The sequence below is a fragment of the Colletotrichum jinshuiense genome, chromosome 3, assembly GCF_051148585.1.
Source record: "Colletotrichum jinshuiense chromosome 3, complete sequence".
NCBI classification, from domain to species: Eukaryota; Fungi; Ascomycota; class Sordariomycetes; order Glomerellales; family Glomerellaceae; genus Colletotrichum; species Colletotrichum jinshuiense.
Window position 1 is genome coordinate 5,921,674 of NC_139310.1, and position 22,714 is coordinate 5,944,387.

Here is a 22,714-nt window from a genome sequence, read left to right on the forward strand (position 1 = left end):
CGAAGCGCTCCAGGGATATCCCCGATCAGCGCTGGCTTTCGGAGCTTGGTCGATGATCCGTCGCAATCGGACTGGAGATCGAAGAGAGGGGCGGCACACTGGGGGATCCGGTCAGCCGCCACGTCACAGGAACAGGGCCCTGGGTCTGGAGAAAGGGCTCCCAAGGAATGAATCCAGGGCCGCCTCGCTCCGCCTCCATGCGCCGGCCCGTCTTGCCTTCGGGACTACGCATTCCTCAGGACCACCACACAGGACGGCATTCCTCAAGCATGGCGGGGGGGGATCCCCCCTTGAGACGGGCTCAGGGGTGCTGTATTGGCCGCATCCATTCCTCGGTTGGCACAATGGACGGCCAATGGGCAAAGGATTCGGGCCTGCAGGCGCCAGTGTTCTCATTCTCAGTAGGGCTCGTCGGACGGTCATGCGCTTGATCCGATCTATGGCATCTCCTGTCTGATAAAGATCCGAACCAGCGCTACTATTGACATGTTTGGAAAAACGGCGCGTGGTTAAGGCTACCCATACCAACATGGCAGGGCAAAGGAGGTCAAAACGCATTCACATCGACAAATCAGGAAGATAAAATATGCAATAACGTTTTTTTGAGCTTTAGTTTTTCTTTATTTCTTTTTATAGCTTGGTGACATGCTGCTCGAGTACTCAGACACATATCCTAATCCCACCCTCTTTGAAATTCTTCTGTCCTCTTGCGATATGCACAAATCGTTACTAATACACCAAGCCTGAAAATAATTTGAAACTCGCTGTGACAACTCCAATCCTATAGTGGCCGATAACACCATAACGTAAATCATAAGTCTCGTGACAAAAGAAAATGGTTTGTGGAACGTATGCTACGATAAGTAGGTGTACGTGTGCGTGTACAGATGTTTTATTCGCCGTGGCCTAGGGGGATAGTTAGCATCGAGCATGCAAGGGGTAAACAGGGAGGGGAGGAAAACGTACGACCCAGGGCCTTGCCGCGCTTGGAGACCTCGCGGGCGTGGTACTGCTTGATCTTGGCGCGCCTCGCCTCCTCGCGCGCCTCCTCCTCGAGGCGGCGCACATCGGCGCGCGCGGCGGCAACGCTCTCCCGGGCGGCCATCAGGGCGCGGTCGGCTTCCTTCTCGGCGGCCTCGGCGCCCATGACGCGCTCGCGGGCCTGGACGATGCTGGGGTCCATCTCGACGCCACCGCCGGCACCGCCGAACTTGTGCAGGATGCCGCGGCGGCCGGAGGATGCGTCCGTGGAGCGGCGGAACATGCCGCCGCCGCCGTTGTGGTGGCCGTCAGGGGAGGTGTGGTAGGTCGTCGAGGAGAGGGATGAGTGGGACGTCGCGGACGTGCGGGTTGTGGGTGTGGGCGAGGGGTCGCGGCGGGAGCCGAACAAGCTGTGCTTGCGGGGCGTGGGCTCGACGACGGGCTGGTGGTGGATGGGTTCGGGGGACGGGTCACGGCGGGAGCCGAAGAGGCCGTGCCGGCGGGGTTCCGGTGGTGGCGGGGTGGGTTCCCGGATAGGCTCGGGGGAAGGTTCGCGGCGGCCGCCTCCGAAGAAAGGCATTGTGACTGTGTGGTGGTAGGGGGTAGGGAAGGGATGGGGGAAAGGGTTGCTAGGACGTCTTGGTGGAAGGCTTGGATTGGCCTTGGTATCGTAGTTGTGGAGTCTGATGGCGTGGATGCTTGCGAGGTAGAAGCCTTGGGATGCTGGATAAGTCGGAAGTGAAAACTCTGGGCGGGAGAAGCGAGAGGTTATATCTACCTTTCTTGTCCCCCCCCATTCCTCGGTCCTAGCCCGTCATCTTAATTTCATTCATGACCTATGGCTTGACTGCTGTCCAACCCGGCGCAATGTACGTTGCAGGACAGTCACCCCGTGCCGAGACCCTGCCTGCAGTCGTTGTTGGCAGGTAATGCTGTACAATGATGCCAAGATGGGCCGCTTGAACCTCCCACGTCTGTCACCATTCCTGCCCTGAACGAGCTTCCAACGCCAACATCGACGGCGTTTGGGGGTGGTTGTGCGCTGTGCGACCCCAAACCTGTTTGCTTGCGATCGGCGGACGAGATCACCGTCGTCAGTGACGTCAAGGGTCACTGGAGGAAGGATTGTGAACAGGGGTTGGCGAGCGGTGAGTTGACCAATGAGAGGCGATTGATGACGGCGGTCTAGCCCATTGTGGAAGGACCCCTAGATTCCCGTCCTTTTCTGAGAGGGTTTCTGGTCTGCAGGGTCCTGTTCAGGAATGACTTGCCCTCCCATCCTTCCGAGACTTGTCTGTGTGGCGTTGAACCGAGCGGTGCTAGAGCGACAGGGGAGAAGGATGATTATGACATCTTGCGTCTTGGGGAAATGGTGGTGATGTGAGATGGTTTGAAAAAGGGGGCTGTGCTGGGATGCAAGGGGTGGTTCTTAGGTCCTCGGTGACGAGCTGGCGGGAAACTACAGCCATCGGCCAGATGGTCGGTGGTCGTGTGCTCTCAGGTTTGATGTGCTGGCTACCGTTACGGCGTTGAAGATGTGAGACTGGCTGGTTTTAACGGTGGACGTCACACACTACGTGAAAAGGCTAGGGAGAGCCGTTGACGTTGTGGCTTGTGCCCAAAGCTATGGTTGGGTAACGGTCATCTTCGACGTTCACGGCACACGATTTGAAAGGCAAATGAAGTCGGATCTCCTTCGTACAAAGAGAACTGTACGCCCAAGCTTTTGGTTTCCGAGGTTATGTTAGACCAGGGGACTCGTCGGTTCTTTTGCTGTCACTTGGATCCGAACAGGAGGATAACAAAAAGGTTGTACTGGTACACTAACTACACGTCCATCGACATGAAACAACAAACTTCAAGCAAGCTTATTTTCTCCCTAGGAGCAAGTAATTTTCCTACTAGCCTATCATCCTTTCATCTCCTAACATGTCTCTGGGCTGCTTTGGTTCTATCAGCCGCCTGCCGGGTTACATCCAGGATAGGGTGACAAAGGCGACGCAGGATGCATCACATGGATCTTGATTTAGCGAAGTTTGTTTGGGACCTTGTAGTGTATGAAACAAGGTCAAGTCGACGCTCTTTCCTTGATGGAGGCTTGAAAGCGCCCTGAGTGTCCTGCCAGCGACTGCATTTCCTATTGGCTGCAAGATCTCAAAGGGCAATGATGGGCCATGCGGTGATGCCTTACTCTGCAGGCGAGGTCGCAATATCTCGTAGAGAGTAGGTATTACTGTGAACTGTGCTTGCTCCAGCTGGCAAGGAAACCCGGCTTGCACACATATTTGCATGACTTCCCCTGAAAGATTCTTCCATTCAAGCACGGGTCCAATCCAATGACCAGGCTATAATGTTGCTTGTAGTTTGGTGCCTTAAAAATTGGGAGTCTGGTTTCAGAGGCCACAGGTTTCCGAGGAAAAGATAGACAGTTTTCATCTAAATACCAGCACTTGCAGGTCAGAAAGTCGTTCCCTGAATGTCAATTCTGATTTATACTACCTCGAAGTTTTCAAACATTCATGTTGTTCAGTCATACAACTGTGAAACTGAAAACATAGACAACATATCAAAACTTTTGAATGTCTTGGAATCGCCCAGTTCCTCGATTTACGCTTCAGCCTTTGCTATCAGTCATTCAATACAGCGATACCGCTTTCCATAATTTGTCTTGTCTACTCTGACGTTCGTGATTACCTCATTTCTTTCCATTTCCAACGTCCCGGGTAGCAGACTTGATCCATTATTGTCCAGCAGCAAATGAATAGGCGCCTAATAGAAACTACTAGCGTGGTCTACGAATCTCCCCCCTGTGCCGGGGTATCTTCCCTGTTCCTTGTCGTTGCCTATTTTAAAAATTGCGAAGATTCCGAGCTGCTCGGACTCTGGTAAACCATTAAAATTAATAAGCTGAACGTATGATGGTGCGATTTACGCCGGTTGAAGAACTTAATCAGGATGGGCGTACTAAAACATGATGGGAACGATGAGTTTGAATGTTTACATAGACTTTTTTCTTAGGATTCGTCGGCAATATCACTTACTCAGAGCCATCTCAAGTTGAAATACAATTCAATCACTCTTTAGACGGATTGAAGTCTCATGTATGCATGTGTTCTGGCCCAATTATTTTATATCGATCTCTGCGTGGCCAATAGACATTTGGTATCACACAGGAGGATGAAGCCTAATTCCATACCCTCTAGTGTCCTCATATACGCCGGCAACAACGAGCCGAATGCACGCGGCTAGCCTAAATCACTACAGCGCTCGAGCCTTAATACCGCCCCTACACAGGGATTCGCATGTCCTATAATTACTTAGGCCAGGGCGAAAAGATGACATCAACTCTTAGACAGTTCGCCCGGTTCCCGTCTACCACAGCTCCGAATTCCAGTGCTCTTGGTGGATTCAATCGAGGAGCCTGCTTAAGACTCCCACGCACTATGAGTATGAATTTGTACCTATGCCGACGGGCTCTTTCACGGCTAGATACATCTCCAGCTTAGTTATATTTTACAACGACCGTGTTTTCCACCGTGGCAATGCTGTTTGAACCTGAAACATCCGATTGACGGGAGTTGCCCGTTCGCAACAAAAAAAATACCAATGCCCTTCACCTTCACCTTCATTACTTTTCAGTTCTTTTGCAAAAACACAACAAGCGAATTTTGTTTAAGCCAACTACGGGATTCGGATTTCATCTGACCCGGTTGTAGATGATGCGAAGCCGCATACATGACTCGAAGTCTTACAAAGACTCTGTAGTGATGAAGCTGATATGTCAGCACCTGCCGGGGAGTGTTCCGTCCGGCTTCACTTCCCCTGTAAAGTTTAATTATATTTCTCAGTCTCCCCGAGACGGCTACGACGGCATAGCCTAGCGCGCCCGCGTGAACATACACTAAGATTCAAGCGCATGTATACAGAAGTTTAACATCATCAAGCGTGAGTTAGACCACGGCGAAATCGACATTAACCCCGAAGCATTGTTATCTCCAGTTCTGGTCAGGCATGGATGGCATTATGTGTCAACCTCCAACTGCATATAAATACCCAAGTGTCAGTTCCAGAAACTAAAACCGTGCCAGTCCATTACTCCCAGCCCATCGTCTTATACAAACTACCATATCATCCTACGAACTCTTCTACATAAACAGACACCCCGTTGAACCTTCAAAAACTCAACAGACAAAAATGGCCTACACCCTCTACGACGCTACCATCCCCGCCTTTGTCAATGGCCTTAACACTATGCTCATCCTCCTGACAAAGGCTGAGGCATATGCCGCTGACAAGGGCGTTGACATCTCAACGCTTCTCCAGGCGAGGTTGGCTGAGGATATGCATCCCCTCACATTTCAGTATTATGTAGCTACCGAAACTGCTATGAAAACTGTCACCCGAATCCAAGGCATCGAACCCGAGGTCTACGAGAATAACCTCAAAGTCGCCAGCGATCTACGCGCTAGGGTTGAGCACACTATCGCCATCGTTAAAGCTGCCGACAAATCTGTGTTCGAAGCTCGTCCCGATGTTATTGTGCCCCTCCCCATCGACATTCTTAAGGAACCTCTACAGATGAAGGCCCGCGACTATGTTGGTGCCTATGGCATTCCCAACTTCTACTTCCACGTCCAGACCGCCTACTGCATCCTCCGTGCCCAGGGCGTCCCGCTGTCCAAGGCCGACTTTCTCGGTTCTTCTATGGGGCCCTTCTTTGAGCAGCACCATAAACAGCAGCGACGGTAGAAAGCGAGCCGGTATGCATGCAGGCCAGAAGAAAGTATACCAGGCGATGACGTAGTAGAAGATTGTTAGGAGAAAAGCATCGAGCGGACGTATATATGGGTGTTTCACACCAAGCTACACTTGGTCAACAACAAACGCCAGCCGACCGGAGTATAAGTTAGCTTCAAATACTTAGGAATATCGTTAAAAAAAAACCCTATAAAGTTTCTCTCGTCATTGCGTGTCAATATGGAATTCAGATTCTACTGAGCAGCACCCAGGCTAATTATGAGTGAAAAATAAATGTGTTGTAGTCGTATCTTAGCATAGTTAACACTGGCCCCAGAGATATCGCGGCTGTTAAATCTTTCCTCATCGCAAGAGGGGCCGATGGTGCTCCTTTCGGCCTTTCGAATCCGTTTGTTTCGCGTTGGCACCACTGGACTTTGTCAACCTGAGAACGTATTTCTGAAGCCCAAATGCGCGACAACGTTCAATTTGGGAAATATGCTAGTCTGTACACAGTGTCAAGCAGGATTCCATAACATGAGAACAGTAAATGAAACGTGTATATGAATGCCTAGGCTTCGATCACTATTGGTAAGGTAGATGTTGTGACAATGCTGTGGTATCAGCCTTGTCGGATGTAGGTTATCGCAGTAACGTATTGCTGCGTTAAATGATGGGCACGAACTTATCGGGCGATACGGCACACCCTTTCGATGCTCAAAATTGAGACCAAGAGGGCAGAGCTTGTTCCATTCTCAACAGAACACTTGGTATTCATAGCTATTTCCCGGGCTCTTACATGGAATAGGTCTTGCTGGTATCCTTTTCTTCGATACGGAACTTTTTCTTCAAGGTCTCGCCATTCCCTTCTCAAGCTTGCTCTCAGCCGGTTCGTTGCTTGCCCAAGCCATCCAAGAGACCGCGATGATGAACTTAACAGCGCCAGATATCCAGAGCGCCCCGGGCATGCCAGCCGGACTTCTCTGCAGCCAACCGCCAATGATACCTCCCAAGACAAGAAGAACCACAGCCAAAAACCTCCGGTTTCTCTTTGGGTTGTCCTTCAGAGGGGCAAAAAGCTTCGGATCGGAAAGCAGGTCGCAGTAGACGCTCGTAAGGACGTTGGTGGGGACCTCGTTGAAGCCCAATATCCTGCTGGTAACAATTTGTCCGCCGAATTGGAAAGCGAGGAGAGCAAGGGGGACCATTACGAGGGGGTTTTCAGAGGTCTTGAATTCATGGTTTGACTCTGAGCCCTCAACAGAAGTGAGTCCAAAGTCGGCAATGAGGCGAGTCTGGGCGAAGGCGGCGGCGAGGAATACCAGGGATGACTGGAGGAGGAAAGAAAGCGCTAATGTGCCTTTGCGCTTAGGGTGAATGTGTCTCGACTTGGAGAAGAAGAAGCAGCCGAGCCAAAACGCGGCGATGGAGCTCAGCGACTTGAGCCATAAGAGAGGCTCGCCGGCTGGGAGGCGCGAGGCGCCAAGGGCCATGAAGATCGTGTTGCCTTGGCCGAGTCAGAATCCTTACATCCAGTCTTGAGGAAGGCCGTGAACTCACCTGTTTGCATACTGACGAAGACGCCGGCGGCGTTCACTGCCACACTGTCACACAAGCCAGACACCAAACAGCAGGCGAGGACGGGGATATCCGTGTATCGAACATTGACATCGTCGCGGAGCCATTCAATGACGCCACGTTTGTGCTGGGTCTCGTTCATTTGCGGCTCGTTACCGGCATCGGTATCGGACGAGTCTGCGACTCGAAGACCGTTTTCTGCGCTCATGGTGATGATGGCGTCTACAATTGCGATTCGTTTGATGATGGAACAATCACGGGGAAGACAAGGAATGTAGGGTGGATGGGTCTGGGTCGGTATATGAATGACAGCGGCTGAAAAATTTCATGGCCTCATCCCGCGGGCTTGTCTGGGGTTGGCATTGCGTTATCGCGTCTGGGCATGTCGTGTGCCAGTTGGCAAGGCGCTTTTCGCACCACTATTACAACTAGGGTAAGCGTCCCGTCCTGAGGAGCCCACTGCCGCGTAATCGGAAGCGGACTGGGCTTCCGTGAGTCACGTTTTGTTGGTGAGGTTCGGGGACGATGTGGGCATTGTCCGGATAGATAGCCGAGATTGGTGTTGGCATTGCGCATACCAGCTTATTGTTTAAGTCGACTTCTAGAATCTCATTCAAGCTGTCTTTGTGTGGCACTTGGTTTCGCATCCAAGCTCGCAATGTCTAAAATAACGCTTGACTGAGTAAGTGTCATGACCTAGTAAAGCAGAAAAGTGCTTCGTTGTGGCTTGATTTTAGACCGAGATCGGCCTAGCCAAGCCGTCTTCCACGGTGACAGAAGCGGCCATGCCCGAAAATCCTGCATTTTAGCGGCTGCTCAATGTTTCTTAGAATATGGGTCTCGGCCGGCCCTGACCCGGGCGCTTGGGCCCATTCTGAGCCGATTACCCGAGGATTTACCTCTGCCTTACCAGGCTCACTAATGGAGTACTTCGTACACGGTGACTCGCTGAATTAGTTCCCTCACCTTAGCTCCGCAGCTTATTTCACTCATTACTCACCTTTGCTTACTGCAATGCATTCCCCATCTCACCTTCGTTCAACGTCATCAACGTTCAAGTACACCGCAACGAAAGGTGGCGAAATGACTATGAGGGTTTTCAGAAGCGAGGCGAAACCGACGTATAAATCGATTGCCAACCATTTATTTGCTCCTTGAGGAACTCACATTGACCGACGACACTGGACACCACCCTCCTCACGAGTCGAAGTATTGACCATGCAGATCACAATCGCCGCCCCCCAACTGATTTGTCAAGCCATTAGGTTCGCCACACCTGCTGTATTTTTTCTCAATTGATTTTTCAACCCCGTCCTAAGTTCAACGACTATTGCTGATTTTGGATCAAACGCGACATGCGGCTGTTCTACTTCAGATGTGCGAGGCATGAACTGTCATCCAAGAAGCTTAGCTTGGCGCGTCGTAGTACGTGCCGAGGTGCACTCGTGAACTTTTCGAATGTGTGCGAACTGCTCTCTACCATCCGGCCAGACAATACACAGGGCTCAGCGTTGAGGTGTATAATTACTATGCATCTTACGCCTGATCCAGCCGATAATTGAGTCCCTTTCCTGCCGCAGAGTCGGTCTTGGATTCTGGCTTGTGCCTATATCGCTAGGTTTCGCCGCATGATCAACAAGCAAGCAGCCAGTCTTGGCTACGCCAAGACATATTTTTGGACCAAACGATGCTCCAGAAACTCGAGTCATTGGCACAATTGCAAGCAGAGTCTACCAAGCTACTCCTTTTCCTTACCAGTGCCTGAATATAAGTACTTGTGCATCGGGAACCGCTGTTATCGCTTCACGTCTGGTCTTTCGAGATTTTGGTGTCGGGTTGTTTGAGCGATTGCGGTTTCATGCATCCAGCTTGGGCAGGTGCCTGCCTCATCGACTCCTGAAGACCCATGTCACATCCCAAAGTCGCACAAGTGGCTTTGCGCACATATTTGCTCCTGTTCTAAACATTCAGACCAGACGGACACTGTTCGTCTTGAGGGACAGACAAACGCAGCCCATTGTTTAATTATCCACGATTGTCCAGTTGCCTATGACGCATCTTGTCTAATCTCGAGGGTTTTTGCCCCCGGGCCATGAGTGCCGTCCTGGATTGGGCGGTCCACTGTCAATCTCGGGACCATCTTCAGAGTTTCCCAGTCTGTCGCCTACCAAATGTCCACTAATTTCCTTTCCGATAACCTTGCACGCTTCCCGGTGCCACAGCGAACCACGCTCCATACCACTGCGCTCCTCTGGTTCGACCGATAGTTGAGACGCTAAGCCCCGTTGGCTCTGGTGCGGAAACGCTGCCCGTTGCAAATGCAACTCCAAGAACCTAAAGAGGAGCAGGAGACATTGGCACCCCCTTAAATCACCATGTTGCTTGTCACCTTCCCAGCAACCCCTGGTCTGTCTTGTCTCTGTCTCTCCGCTTCGCCCACGTTGAGATGAGGCCGCCTCCTATCATTGCTGCCATCTGCCCTTCAATTCTTAACTCAATTGTGTAGTCCGTGCTTCGGCCGCTTCCAATGCCCGTTTGAGCGCCATACCCACACTCCTTTCCAACTCAATTTTGAACCCCCACCATCGCCATTCCTTTCGAATCTCGCCATTCCGCCAGAGGTTGCTTCTTTCTTCTTCTGTTCCAATATCACGGCGCCTCGTCTATGACATTGTGTTTCTTCTACACTCTTTTGCCGCCCACGACGTAGACATACGTCTACAAGCGCCATCGTTCTGCCCCTTTCTCTCACTATAGTCCCTCCTTATCAGTATTGCACGCTGCTGCGGGCGCGTCGTGTTCTGGCCCTCTTCTCTTCTTGCGATACTAGACGTATTGCCCTCATCACCAACTTTGCATCTTTTGGTGATCATTCAGCCTGCGTGTGCATTGACTCTAGTCTGAAAAGGCTCTTGATTTTAGTCTTCGACCTCAATTGTCATATCTTTTACACCACTACATCTCATCAGCAGCCATGCTATCGCGATACACTCTCCCGGCGGTGGCGCTACTGGCGTCGCTTGCCCAGCCAGCTCTCGCTCAAGTCTCGACTAAATGCAACCCGATGAACACTACATGTCCTGCCGACCCGGCCTTTGGCATGGATTACAACTTTAACTTCAACTCCACGCCGTCAACCGATGCATGGGAAACAACTGTTGGCCCTGTTAAATACACCTCCGAAAACGGTGCCGAATTCACAATTAGCAAGCAAGGCGATTCTCCTACGATTCGAACCAAGTTCTACTTCTTCTGGGGCCGCACCGAGATCCACATGAGGGCAGCAAAGGGCAAGGGAATCGTGAGCTCAATGATGTGGCTCAGTGACACATTGGACGAGGTTGATTGGGAGTTCCTTGGCGTCAAGAATGATGCTTTGAGCAACTTCTTCGGCAAGGGCGTCGAGGACTGGCACAACGGCGCTGAGCATCCCGTGACAGGAAGCATCCAAGACGATTTCCACAACTACACCTGCGTCTGGACCAAGGATAAGCTTGAATGGTGGGTTGACGGCAACAATGTGCGGACCCTCCTTCCGGAGCAGGCCAACAACACCAAGGCGTACCCTCAGACACCCATGCGGCTCAGCCTCGGTATCTGGGCAGGCGGCGATCCCCGCATGGCCGAGGGAACCAGAGAATGGGCTGGAGGTGACACCGACTATGCTGCCGGTCCATACACCATGTATGTCAAGTCTGCGCAGGTGACGGATTACAGCTCTGGAAAGGAATATTCTTTTGGAGACAAGTCGGGATCGTGGGAGAGCATCAAGATTGCTGAGTAAGTCGCATCTAAAATATGACATGTGTTTCCAGTCTCTGGGGAGCCCAAACTAACATCAGCCTAAGGGGTAACTCTACTGTCAAGGAGGCTCTTCTGGAGGAACCCAGCAAATCCGTCAGCGAGAAGTTCAACGAACTTAGCCCAACTGCAAAGACTGCCGTCTACGCAGGAAGTGTTGGGGCTGGCTGTGCTCTCATCGCCTTTGGCCTGTGGTACTTCATCCGCCAGCGCAAGCGTGGTGCCGCTGAGGCCAGTCTTGCAGCGAGGAGGGCCGAAGACGAGCGCCTTGAACTTGAAGGCTTCCACAAGAGGGGCATTGATCCCGACTCCTTCGCCGGATCGACGGGTACTGAGTACAATGCCAGTGAATTCAGCAAGAACGGAGTGGTACAAGAGAACACCTATAGTGTGCCTGCGACCCACGAGAAGAACGTTTGGAATGCTGCCCCCGTCGCCGCCGGCGCCGCCGGCATTGGTGCCGCAGCTGGCATGCGCTCCTATAACGATTCGCCGAATGGCCAAGGGCAAGTTTTGTCACCTTTGCGGACACAAAGCCCCGGCATGCCACCTTCAGGCCCTCTCCCCATGGCACCGAGCCGTAGCACCTCACAAGGCGGTTACTCCAGACTCGGGTCGCCTGACGGTCAGTACAGCCCTCCACCCATGAGCCCTCCGTCCCAAGGCTACAGCGACCATGGCTTTGGCAACCAGCAAGGCCATGGCAACGGTGGTTACGGAGGCGCGAACCAGGGTTACTGGAACAATGGTGGTTCTCAGGGAGGCTTCCGGTGATGCCGCACGTTCTCTCCTTCATGACTGTCTTTTACTTTCTTTCTTTCCACCAATATGCTTGGGGCCTCCTTCCAATCGGAATCGAGATTTTCTGTTGAGGGGTTTTTTCTTTATTTTTATTTCGGCATGAATATCCGAGCGATTTCCCTATTCCCCCGCCTTAAGGCAAATGACACACAAAGGGGGGAATGACTCCCTTCTCGGCAGATGTGTTGCTTGCTACAATTGTGGCACCACTATGTCCTGCTGTGTCCTGTCCCTAGCATGGGATTTTGACGAGCTTCAATAGATGAATAACTTGATCATCTTCTGCTTGTTCTGTCTATTGTTGTCAAAATGGTACATGCATCTGTTGTGAGACTGTTGACATAGGTGTCTAACTATGCTGGTGTCTTCCCTCTTGCAACATCAGTTTGTGCTCTACAATTTCTATAAGCTGAATGATCAGGATGCGGGATGATGCGAGAGTCTGAATGATGTTTAGTCCATTATTAAAATTCTCAGGTGATACACGTGAATAGGCTGAAGATGCAAGAGAACCTGCGCCCAGCACACCACAGTCACAGCTTTAAGAATCCATGCCGGGAAGTAAAGACATCAGCATAACGATGGGCCAAAGCCTCATTTCTCGAGAGGGGAATTGATGACGTGAATATCTACATCTTGCGTCTGCAACCCCCGACGCTTACTGGACAAGCTTAACTGCCTCATTTTTCAAAGGTACTTTGGGCAGCGTTGCTGTATAAGCAATTATTGAAGTAACTGCCTGTGCTGGTAACTGAGGGGTAATGTGGCCCAGAGTGAGACTGTTGAGTGACTGTGCGTTGCGCCGATGTGCCAGCGACGCAGGCTACAACCTTGCTGATTGTAATTTAAGCTGTGTCCAAAGAGCGATCCCGAATGTCCAGACTGTTGAAGTAGTTACCGGTATGCTGCAACCTGGGATCCAAAATTTTGAGAAATCATGCCCGAAGAGTCACTGGCCAGCTATGGTCAACATGGCCAGGAGACTGCTGTCTGGCGCTAGTCTGAAATGTCGCATATATCCAGCCTTCAACTGGACTGGTACTAACTGGTCTTTGATATTGGCAGCTCCTCTATTACAGGGACCGGAACATCATCAATATCGTCAAAATCTGTACTACAAATCTGCTGCGAAAACGGAATCGTCCCCGATGAACGTGGAACAGCACTCCAAGGTTGGCTTTTGTGTTCTGCTGCTAACACCGTCTTGCCAAGACATGGTTAGAGCCGGTACTGGCCGATTACTTGCAGAGCTGTTTACGAATAACCTTTTGGGAACAGCATGGTTATGCAGGCAAAGTTTGCGGCATTCCCGGATGTAAGTCTGCTGGCTCCAAGTCCAATGTCAGGACAGAGACACACCTGCCACAAGGGCTTCACCAGCCTAGCCAAGCTGCGTTTTGGCATCAATTTAGTTGTAAGCCGAGTAAAATCTTAGCATTGTCGTGAAAAATTTCCAGCCTCTAGCAAGGTCTTTTTTGGCGGGTTGTTTTCGGGTTTTTTGCTCAAGTAATTGCTTTGGATATCGATGCTGACACTGCACCGGCATCAATGAGGGGTTCCGGTTGACATATTCATTGGCATGAGAAACCTCGCAACCCCCCTTTCTTGTAAGCTCAGGATCTGGAGAATGAGCGGCTTATGATGGGGGGAACGTTGTCTGCGCATGAAAATGAAAAGATATGATGTAGAAGTAGCTGTGTAAATGCAAATGTAGAAACTTAAACTTTGAAAGATGGGTGCTGCATTGCATCGCATCCTCATTCGGGAGAGATGCAAGGCTACCAATGACATAGCTCCAGACTGAGCAAAATCTGGATGGCACATGGGAAACCAAAGTGCATCTTCAGCCCGAGGGCAATGTCTCGAGCCTCATTCAGCTGCGAGGACTGCAGCCACTTCGAATCACCTCCATCTATTTGTTGACTCCGCATGTGGCCAAATTTAAGTTGGGAAGCACACCATCATGAACGACAACCTAAATGTTTGGAGATGAAGCTTTGCTAAGTAATTGGGAATTATTGGTTACTTCTTCTGAGCATTAATCTGTATTAAGGATAGTACTGCTACGTCTTGGGTTTACCTTTAAATGCGGATTCCCATTGGAAGAACGGCCTGATTTAGCTTTGAACATCACAGCCGGGGCTTGCACGCAAAAGTGAACCCCGCGTCCATAGCAACACATACCAACCTTGCTCATCTGATTTATTAGAACAACTTAGAGATGTGCCGGAACAATATTGATGACAATAGCTTAGTGTGAATCTCTCTAGACTGGCTACAGAATGAAGCATGCCGCGGAAGTGTCGGGAAAACTTGACATCCTCAGATTCTACCCGGCAGACAGACTTTGAGTATCGAGTCTTGCGTGTGGCCAGGCTCGGCGCAACGCTGGCACTGAATAGCCAGAATCAATCGGCAGACGCGATTGTCACCGCAAAAAGACCGCATAAACCATCGGCTTTTTGACTATAAAGCGCATGCTTCCCTCCTGCAATGTTCAATTCTCTCTTCTGATCCAGCAGACTAGCAAGCAATCAGTTCAATCTCAGGATATCCTTCAAACTATACCCTTCATCTTTCTTGAAAACAGTAATTGTAAGGTTTTGAATAGGCAATATGCTGTACTCCACGCTCTTCCTTACCGCTCTATCGAGTATCTCTTGCGTCTTGGCCATGCCTGCCGAGGCGGCCAACAAGGAAGTATTCCCCAGAGGCGACTGCCGCGATGATAGAGATGACCTCTACTGTGGCCGAGGCATCAGGGAATTTACTCGTTACGGTGGGAACTTGCCTGTCTCCTTCAGAATCGGATTCAACTGACATATATCCAGATGCCGGCAACAAACTCTGCTACTCCAGCGATAATGCCAACAGGCTTTTCTGCGCTATCCGTGAACAGCAGGAGCTAGCGCGAGAGCTTGCTGAGGAGTGGAGCAGAATTGAAAGATGCGGCCTGAATCAGTATTATGGTACGAGGGAACGTCGATGCGAGTGCTACAGACGAAGAGATGGGCAAGATGGCGACAGGGACCGTGACTGCGATGACCGCGATGGCGGTCGTGGTGGAGATGGTGACCGTGGCGGAGATGGTGGCCGTGGCGGCGATCGAGGTATTGACGACCATGATCCTAACTGCAAAAACAATGACCGGGCTTTCTGTGCGGCTAGCGAGGATAACATCATCACTTATCGTAAGTTGAAATTTTCCGGTATAATCAAAGCGAAAATGGAAAAATGGTTAACCATTTGATAGAGCGTGGAAATGAGCTGTGCGACAGAAACAGAGGCAACTATGTTTTCTGTGCCAGCACAGAAAGAGGTCGGGCGCGTGAGAAGGCCAGAAAGCATTTCGAAGGCGACCGGAACGGCAACAATTAGGCTTAAGTTTTATGTAGGTGTTGATGTGCGGTACTGTGAGGGCATTTACTTAGTTCATGACTGTAACAGTTGAGTCCGTATATTGCGTGCGTAGCGGCGGTGGGAAAATGTAGTAAAAGGCCGATTTAATTTCCTTTGTAGTCAAGTTTTGGAAAGAAATAAGCGGGGATTATGGAACGCCCTGTTATTCTCTCGAGAAAGTTTCCCATTTGTTCAACGTGAAGTAGTTAATGCTTCGGTTTTGTCAAGTAAAGCCATTAGTTATTAGTGGTGTTGTTGTTTCGTCTCGACTTTCCCTTCAAATGACGGCTCGACCTTCCTTCCCTGGGTGAGTACACTTAAACTGTGGGCCTTAAGTTGGTTCAGGGGCTGCGATGCGGGGTGTTAGGCAGGACTAAGCGACACTAACGAAGGCGTTCACGAACCTCGACACAGCATTGCAAAGTCTTCCATTGGCGACAACAACACAAGACGTCAAGATTTCCCACCCTGTATTGGCCCAAGCATCTACGTACCGAAACACGATAACCGATGAACCCGGCAGCCCTCGGGACCGGAGTAGCTAAATGAGCGGCTTGTCAACGATGGCTAGGCCCCTAGCTCGTAGCAGCGGCGGTTGCTGGACCTGTCGCATTCGTCATAGAAAGTGTGACGAGGCGTCCCCAGCATGTAGAGAATGCACAGATCGACAAATAAAGTGCCACGGATATGGGCCAGAGCCAGACTGGGTCAAGAGCCCATCGAAGCTTCATGCAGAACTCCAGCGCATCAAGCACGCAGTGAAACAGAACTTCCGCCGAACCCGAAAGCTGCAGGCTTCCTCTACCAACTCCCCTAGATCAGTCACAAATATCTCCACAGAAGGCTCCCATGATACAACAGACTTTTCGTCCGAGGGTTCGGAGTTCAGAGAGGCCGAGCTTTTGACGTACTATCTGGATTACATCTTTCCCCTCCAGTATGCATATTATGTGGACAACCCGGCTCGAGGAGGCAGAGGTTGGCTGTTCTGGCTCCTGTCCAAAAGGGGACCATTGCGCCATGCCGCTTTTACACTATCTGCTCTCCATCAACACACCATGTCACAAAGTAAGACCGAGGAGATGGAGTCAGAGCTCATCCGATACCATACAAACGCCATGCAGGAACTTCGGCAAGTCCTCAGCCTTTGTGAGACATACGGGTTCGCTAGTCACCCCGAACACCGCGTCGAGTTTCTTACTTGCGGAACCTTCCTCATTAGTTTTGAGGTACCCACATTGTTGACGCCCCTTTTGACCCTTGTTCTCATCCACTGACCTGTCTAGGTTTTTCAAGGCGGCATATCCAATTGGGAATCACACCTCAACGCCCTCGTATCAGTTGCTAGTCAGATTGAATTAGAAGATCTCGGACGGACGGGCGGCACTCCCAAAATAGCTGAGGCCGGATTTCAAAGAATAATAAATGCGGCCACAAGGTTTCACGTGTCTCAATTACTCTGGTTTGAGTTGTTATCCTGCGTTTCCACGGGAAGACCACCGAAGCTTCCCTACCAAAAATGGTTGAGCCACGATGAGATCGATATATCCTGTGTCATGGGCTGTCAGAACTGGGCCATGTTGGCGCTTGGTGATGTGGCTTCAATAAAAGCACAAGTGGCAGACACCAGTCCCAGAGAGGTAAAGCGACGAATTGCAGACATAACAAAAAGGCTTGAGGACGGCATCGGTTATCTGAGTGTGATAGAGAAGGTTTGCAGACTCCTTTCAAGCATTTTGCCTCCAACAAGGTCACTAAAACCGAACTAGTCTGGGTCAGTGATCCTTTCCCAATCAATCACTCGCGTCTACGCAACGGCTATTCTCGTTCAACTGCGTGCTATGTCAGCAAATAGCGAGAGTCCTTCCGAAGCTATCTATGACGCAGTAGCAGATGTAATTGATGCTCTTCAAAGTGTACCCAAGGGAGTGTCTTTGAGAGGCGTAACGTGGCCAATGTGTGTAGCTGGGGCCATGGCGGCTCCAGATCAACAGCCGTTTTTCGAGAATCTTATAGACGGGATTCTTGAGAAGGCGGGGGATGGGTTCACAAATTGTGATACAGTGCTTCGTATCTTGAAAGAAAGCTGGAAAGACCAAGAATGCTTAGATCTTGACAGCAGCGTCCCTAAAAATGCTATGGCAAGGCTTGGGATTTGCGCCCTTCTGGTCTGAGCTGGCCAATGAAGCCTTCTCACCTTCAGCAAATAAACCCCACCTTTTTAAAGTTATCAACATCCAAATATCGTTAAAAGCCTGCGCAATATCCGATACAGGGGTTCATGATATGTCTCGTGTTGATTATGGTCTCAGGGTTTGGTGCAACGCGATGCTTGTCTCATTGAATCTTAGGCCTTCCTTCTTCATGTTCGATCTCCTCGAAAACAAAGCCAATGTTAAACAACTGTAAGATCCCTGGTCTTGAAAAAAGCCTTTCTGTGCTAATTATCAATGACCTGTACCTTCAATGCCAAAGCACCAGGATCCGAAGCCGTTTTGAAAGCCTTTTCGCCCTCGTCGAGAGTGAAGCGGTGAGTGACCAGAGGCTTGAGATCAATGACTCCTTCAGCAACTAGACCGATTGCCCGAGGATAAATATCGCGATATCTGTACTGAAATCGCAAATCAATCTCTTTCCCGGCCATGTACATGAAGGGTATGGTAGCGAAGTCCTTGCCACATCCAATGACAAAGACCATGCCACCAAACCGACAAGACTTCATATGTAAGTCAGCCTCAGCAACCTTGATTTTTATTTTCTTTATTTGGGAAAGACTCACATAGATGCCGGTAATGACGCTGGACTCAACACCTGTGCACTCAAGCACCATCTTGGCTTCTTGGCCGAGAGCCTTCTTCACTTTTGAAGCAGCAGCTTGTGCTTCTTGTCCTGGGTCGACGAGTACGGTTCGCGCTCTAGGAACGACCCTTTTTGCTATTTGTAACCTGCTCTCATCGATGTCTGTGATTACAATTGGGTTTGCTCCGGCAGCATTGGCGGCCAGCAAGGTTGCGATGCCGATAGGGCCAGAGCCGCAGATGACAATCGGGTCTCCCAAGCGTACACCAGACCGTTCGATCCCCGTCAAGGCCACTGAAAGTGGTTCAAGAAGAGAACCTTCCTCGTATGAAATCGTATCAGGAATCCGATGCAGCCAGTCTTCTGGATGCACATGATAGCGTGTCAAAGTTCCATGGTAAGGAGGTGTCGAATAGAAGACCACCTCTGGGCAAGCGTTGTACCTTCCTGTTCGACAGAAGAAACAAGATGCCTTCATACATGGGATACCACACTCGATTGCAACCCTGTCTCCGACTTCAAACTTGGTCACTTTGGGGCCAACTGCCACCACTACTCCTGCGCTCTCGTGACCAAGTCCATTCTCGCCAGTTACGATCATCTCGCCGATGTGACCTGATTTCCAGAAGTGAACGTCGGAGCCGCATATTCCTGTAGCTCTCACATGAACGAGACATTCCCCTACACCTGGTGTTGGAATTTCAATCTGTTTGAGATATAATTCATGCTCGGGGTTCGTATAGACAGCTAGATTTCCGGGTTTGCGGTGGAGTACATCAGCCGCATTTGACTCGCGTGTGTAAAGCTCTTCTTGTTCGGTAAACATGTTGATCTTTATCGAGTCGGAGTATATTTGAAGAGAAAAGAAGACGGGAAATTTGATGTTCAAACAGTTTGGTTATGGCATATAATTCTAGAAGGAAGCTGGGAATATAAGTCTAGAATCAGCTACTTATCAGTTAATCAGGCTCTTCAATGCTGAAGCCTTACTACCTGACCTCAAGGTAGATGTGGCACAGATCCGGGTGTCATTACCCCTCTCTCTTACCCCTCCCATAGCGATGATCCAGTCTCAACAAGGTATCTTGGATGTTGAGACGTTGGTGACGCCACGGGCCTGGTCAAACTGCCATTACCCCACACTCGGCGCATCCCCCGCGTATTTCGACTCCGCGCGATCGAACGATGGCTCGGAGTTAAGACGTTTATATGTTCACTTGAACATTCAACTTCGACATTACTGAGCTCATCCTCAATTCTTTATCACTTGGAGCAGAGTACATTATCACATCTTCGATTTACTTTCTAGCATCAAGAGCCAACGGCATGTAACCATGTCCCTAAAGGGTAAAATTGCGATAGTAACGGGTGCCGCCCGAGGTATCGGGGCAGGCATTGTGCGAGCCCTAGCCAAAGAAGGAGCAAGTGTACGTAATCCTGAAATGCTTTCTCAGGTTGAAATTGTTATCGGTCGATTTCCTTATTGGTCATCTTGCCTACGCATCATGACCTGCACAGTATCAGCATTATAGTTCGTCTAGCTCATTAACAGGATTCAGGTCGCCTTCAATTATGTCTCACCTTCATCGGAGGCGGCTGCCATCGCCTTGGTGCAAGAAGTTCAGGCTCTGGGAGCTCGCGCAACTTGTGTTCGAGTCGACATGGCGTCTCTCGAGGCTCCTTCTGTTCTGGTAAACGCCGCTCGAAAGGAGTTCAAGTCCGAAAAGATCGACATCTTGGTGAACAATGCGGGGTTAGGCGGAAACGCTCCGCTGGAAGAAGTCACAGCTGATGACTATGAGCGGCTAATGGCAGTCAACGTCAGAGCCGTCATTTTCATGACGCAAGCCATTTTACCACACATAAACCGTGGCGGTCGTATCGTCAATCTATCTTCCATCTCTGCTCGAGGAGGCTACTCCACTCAGTCTATTTATGCGGCATCTAAAGCTGCCGTGGAAGGCCTCACAAGAGTTTGGGCCACAGAGCTCGGCCACAAGTATGGTGTGACGGTGAACTCCGTCAACCCCGGACCTGTTGATACGGACATGTACCGTGCAGCAGGACCAGTGCATCTCGCTAGGATGGAAGAGCAGAATAAGAAGGTACCAGCAGAGCCTCGATGTGGAACGGAGAGTGATGTTGCGGATATCGTTGTGTTTTTGTGCGAGGAACGATCGCGTTGGGTTACAGGAGACACCATCTGTGCTAATGGAGGTATGATTTATACGTAGAAGAGAATATTACACCTTGAAAACGGAAGGTTATCAAAAATCTTACAAGAGAAGAGAGGATCAAATAATTTCGTACCTTCATCCATATATGCCGGACATTATATTGGAGTATCAATGCTCATTTGAATAGGTCTTCGGATATCTCGTAGCTACATGTGTTGAAATGTCCTGAAATCCCTAAATCTCGCTACTATCAAACAATAAGGCGTCCGCGTTGTTACTTGGAGCCACCTTCAACATTCTCAGCCATCTCGAAATGATACAGCTTCGGCTCAGACTCGCTCTTTCTATTCAGAATGTAGCGTCTTAACCACCAAGGCAAGACCTCCTTCAGTTGGTAGGAGGCGTGCCGTCTGGAAGAGACCGAAAACACTTCGTTCAGCTCTTCAAGTGAACGTTGCTTGGTCTCTGGGAGGAACAGAAAGATCGCGAAGAAGCATACAACGTTGAGAGCTGAGAATAGAGTGAAAACACCCTGAGGCCTGAGGCTTTGCAGCATGGGTGGTGATGTCAGAGCAACAATAACAGCCCAAAAATTATTGGTAGCCACAGCCCAAGACATCCCAACCTCGCGATGCGACAGAGGAAACACTTCGGATGAGTAGACGAAGGCGCACGGCCCCTCTCCAGGACCGTAAAAGGCGGCGAAGGTATAAATGAATAAGGCAATAGCTCCAAGATGCGCAGGGCTGCTCGATGGGATGTAGAACGCCATACCAGCTGCGAGCATCGTCCAGCACATGTTCGGGAACGTTGCAAGCAGCAAAGGCTCTCCGACCCCAAAGGTCGATAGTATACAAGGCAGGTATGGCGAAGACAAACATCGCCATTCCGAACCCCCAAGAAGCCAGAAGTGCAACTTTATTACTTGCTCCAGCTTGCTCAAAAAGGGTTGATGAGTAGAAAGCCATGAGATTGACTGGAGAACTTGTCAGAAACTTGCTTTGTTACAAGGATTGAAGAGCAGCTCAAAGAAACAACACACCGCCACAAAACTGTTGAGCAGCCATAATTATGCCTGATGCATGTGTTGCACGACGAATGCGAGGGATTGTGAACAATTCGAGGCATCTCGTGAAAAAGTTGCCTGTGTTAAAGCCTTCCTTTTCAACCAGCTCATTCTCCATCTTCAGCTGAGCATGAATGTAGTATAAATCACGAGCTGCAAGTAGGTTGTTCCCTCGTAACCTGAGAAGTGATCAGTGGGCCTTAGAATACTTGCCTTTCTTCAACAGCCACCTTGGCGATTCAGGCGTAAAGTATATTCCTAACAGAAGAGGCACTGCAGGGATCATGGCGGAGCCGAGTTGTAGTCTCCAGGCAATATCTCCGAGATCAACCACAGCTAGATTGGCCGTGAAGCCGAGCATGATGCCGAAAGCGCTGAAGAGCTGCCATGACATGACGAGCGCGCCGCGAATGTTAGCAGGGGAATTCTCGGCCGAGAATACTGGTACAGTAACTTCTTTCAAGCCCATCCCGACACCAAGAAGGATTCTGCACATCAATATCTGCTGCCAGCTCTGGCAAAAGGCTTGGCCAATAGGCCCGACAAGACTGAAAATGGCACCGACGAAGATGGCCCCTCGTCGACCTATGTAATCATTGATGGGGTCAGATAACCAGCAGGCACTACTTTTTGTCAGTTGACCAGGTCACAGTGGCGGTCTTCACAGCCACTTACATGATACAAATGGCCATGTAGGGCGCGCTGTTGATTGCGCCTATGATCCAAGAGTTTCTCTTGCAGGTTCCGGCTGCCAGGCACGCCTCCCCATGATCCGAAATACCAAAGACCTGCGGGTATGATAGGTTGGCACCATTGGAACCCGTCTGATCCCAACCCTGAACCGCTGCACTAATGGAGTTCATAACGATGGTGAAGTACAATGCCTTGGGGTGTTTCCAGCGGTTCTCGGCTTCGTTTCTTAGGATGTTTCGATCAGCCTCTGTCAATTCTTGAATTTCATCGTAACTTCTCATATTCTGGGCTGCCAAGGCTCCTTTTTTGAAGCACTCGACCTCATCAGGCAAGCCCATCCCAATAGCGCATTGCGCGGCGTCGGCTTGCAGTTGATCGCTCGGAATGCCTTCGAGTGGGTTCTTAGCTCTGAATTCATGATAGATTAGATCCCGAGCTTCTTGTAGCCATTGAATTATAAAACCGTAACTTACTCTCCAGTGTCAATGTGGTTCTCGCGAGATAGTTCATAGTGTCCATGATGAGGAATGTCTTGATGACTGACTTCAACATCGTCACCCAGAGCCAGGTCGTCGTTGGGCCTAAATTTACCATCAAAATCTTAATCATTAAAAGAACTAGGAAGTTGATGGCTTACGTTTTATTCTTTTTGGGATAAGATTTCGACATATCTAGTTCTCCT

General features: G+C 50.2%; 9 protein-coding genes across 9 annotated transcripts; 5 read left to right on the plus strand and 4 right to left on the minus strand.

Annotated features, from left to right (window-relative positions):
* Window positions 1–892: 892 nt before the first annotated feature.
* EsH8_III_001547 (uncharacterized protein) lies at window positions 893–1,778 on the minus strand (the record flags this gene model as incomplete). Its single annotated transcript, XM_083263272.1, has 3 exons — window positions 893–906; window positions 967–1,695; window positions 1,760–1,778. The coding sequence occupies 3 exons, from the start codon at window positions 1,776–1,778 to the stop codon at window positions 893–895; spliced, it is 762 nt and encodes a 253-aa protein (XP_083123759.1).
* A 3,397-nt stretch (window positions 1,779–5,175) lies between these two features.
* On the plus strand, window positions 5,176–5,730 carry EsH8_III_001548 (DUF1993 domain-containing protein; the record flags this gene model as incomplete). The annotated part of the gene is made up of 1 exon (XM_083263273.1): window positions 5,176–5,730. One exon carries the CDS (start codon window positions 5,176–5,178, stop codon window positions 5,728–5,730), a length of 555 nt encoding a protein of 184 aa, XP_083123760.1.
* An 836-nt stretch (window positions 5,731–6,566) lies between these two features.
* On the minus strand, window positions 6,567–7,504 carry EsH8_III_001549 (YoaK family protein; the record flags this gene model as incomplete). Its single annotated transcript, XM_083263274.1, has 2 exons — window positions 6,567–7,225; window positions 7,279–7,504. 2 exons carry the CDS (start codon window positions 7,502–7,504, stop codon window positions 6,567–6,569), a joined length of 885 nt encoding a protein of 294 aa, XP_083123761.1.
* Window positions 7,505–10,270: 2,766 nt separating this feature from the next.
* Window positions 10,271–11,871, plus strand: EsH8_III_001550 (concanavalin A-like lectin/glucanase domain-containing protein; the record flags this gene model as incomplete). The annotated part of the gene is made up of 2 exons (XM_083263275.1): window positions 10,271–11,076; window positions 11,145–11,871. The coding sequence occupies 2 exons, from the start codon at window positions 10,271–10,273 to the stop codon at window positions 11,869–11,871; spliced, it is 1,533 nt and encodes a 510-aa protein (XP_083123762.1).
* Window positions 11,872–14,514: 2,643 nt separating this feature from the next.
* On the plus strand, window positions 14,515–15,276 carry EsH8_III_001551 (uncharacterized protein; the record flags this gene model as incomplete). Its single annotated transcript, XM_083263276.1, has 3 exons — window positions 14,515–14,677; window positions 14,730–15,089; window positions 15,152–15,276. The coding sequence occupies 3 exons, from the start codon at window positions 14,515–14,517 to the stop codon at window positions 15,274–15,276; spliced, it is 648 nt and encodes a 215-aa protein (XP_083123763.1).
* Window positions 15,277–15,860: 584 nt separating this feature from the next.
* Window positions 15,861–17,471, plus strand: EsH8_III_001552 (transcription factor domain-containing protein; the record flags this gene model as incomplete). Its single annotated transcript, XM_083263277.1, has 3 exons — window positions 15,861–16,526; window positions 16,584–17,009; window positions 17,067–17,471. The coding sequence occupies 3 exons, from the start codon at window positions 15,861–15,863 to the stop codon at window positions 17,469–17,471; spliced, it is 1,497 nt and encodes a 498-aa protein (XP_083123764.1).
* A 266-nt stretch (window positions 17,472–17,737) lies between these two features.
* EsH8_III_001553 (NAD(P)-dependent alcohol dehydrogenase) lies at window positions 17,738–18,922 on the minus strand (the record flags this gene model as incomplete). The annotated part of the gene is made up of 2 exons (XM_083263278.1): window positions 17,738–18,013; window positions 18,077–18,922. 2 exons carry the CDS (start codon window positions 18,920–18,922, stop codon window positions 17,738–17,740), a joined length of 1,122 nt encoding a protein of 373 aa, XP_083123765.1.
* An 835-nt stretch (window positions 18,923–19,757) lies between these two features.
* On the plus strand, window positions 19,758–20,330 carry EsH8_III_001554 (SDR family NAD(P)-dependent oxidoreductase; the record flags this gene model as incomplete). The annotated part of the gene is made up of 1 exon (XM_083263279.1): window positions 19,758–20,330. The coding sequence occupies one exon, from the start codon at window positions 19,758–19,760 to the stop codon at window positions 20,328–20,330; it is 573 nt and encodes a 190-aa protein (XP_083123766.1).
* Window positions 20,331–21,529: 1,199 nt separating this feature from the next.
* Window positions 21,530–22,551, minus strand: EsH8_III_001555 (uncharacterized protein; the record flags this gene model as incomplete). Its single annotated transcript, XM_083263280.1, has 3 exons — window positions 21,530–21,962; window positions 22,015–22,420; window positions 22,506–22,551. The coding sequence occupies 3 exons, from the start codon at window positions 22,549–22,551 to the stop codon at window positions 21,530–21,532; spliced, it is 885 nt and encodes a 294-aa protein (XP_083123767.1).
* Between the last annotated feature and the right edge of the window lie 163 nt (window positions 22,552–22,714).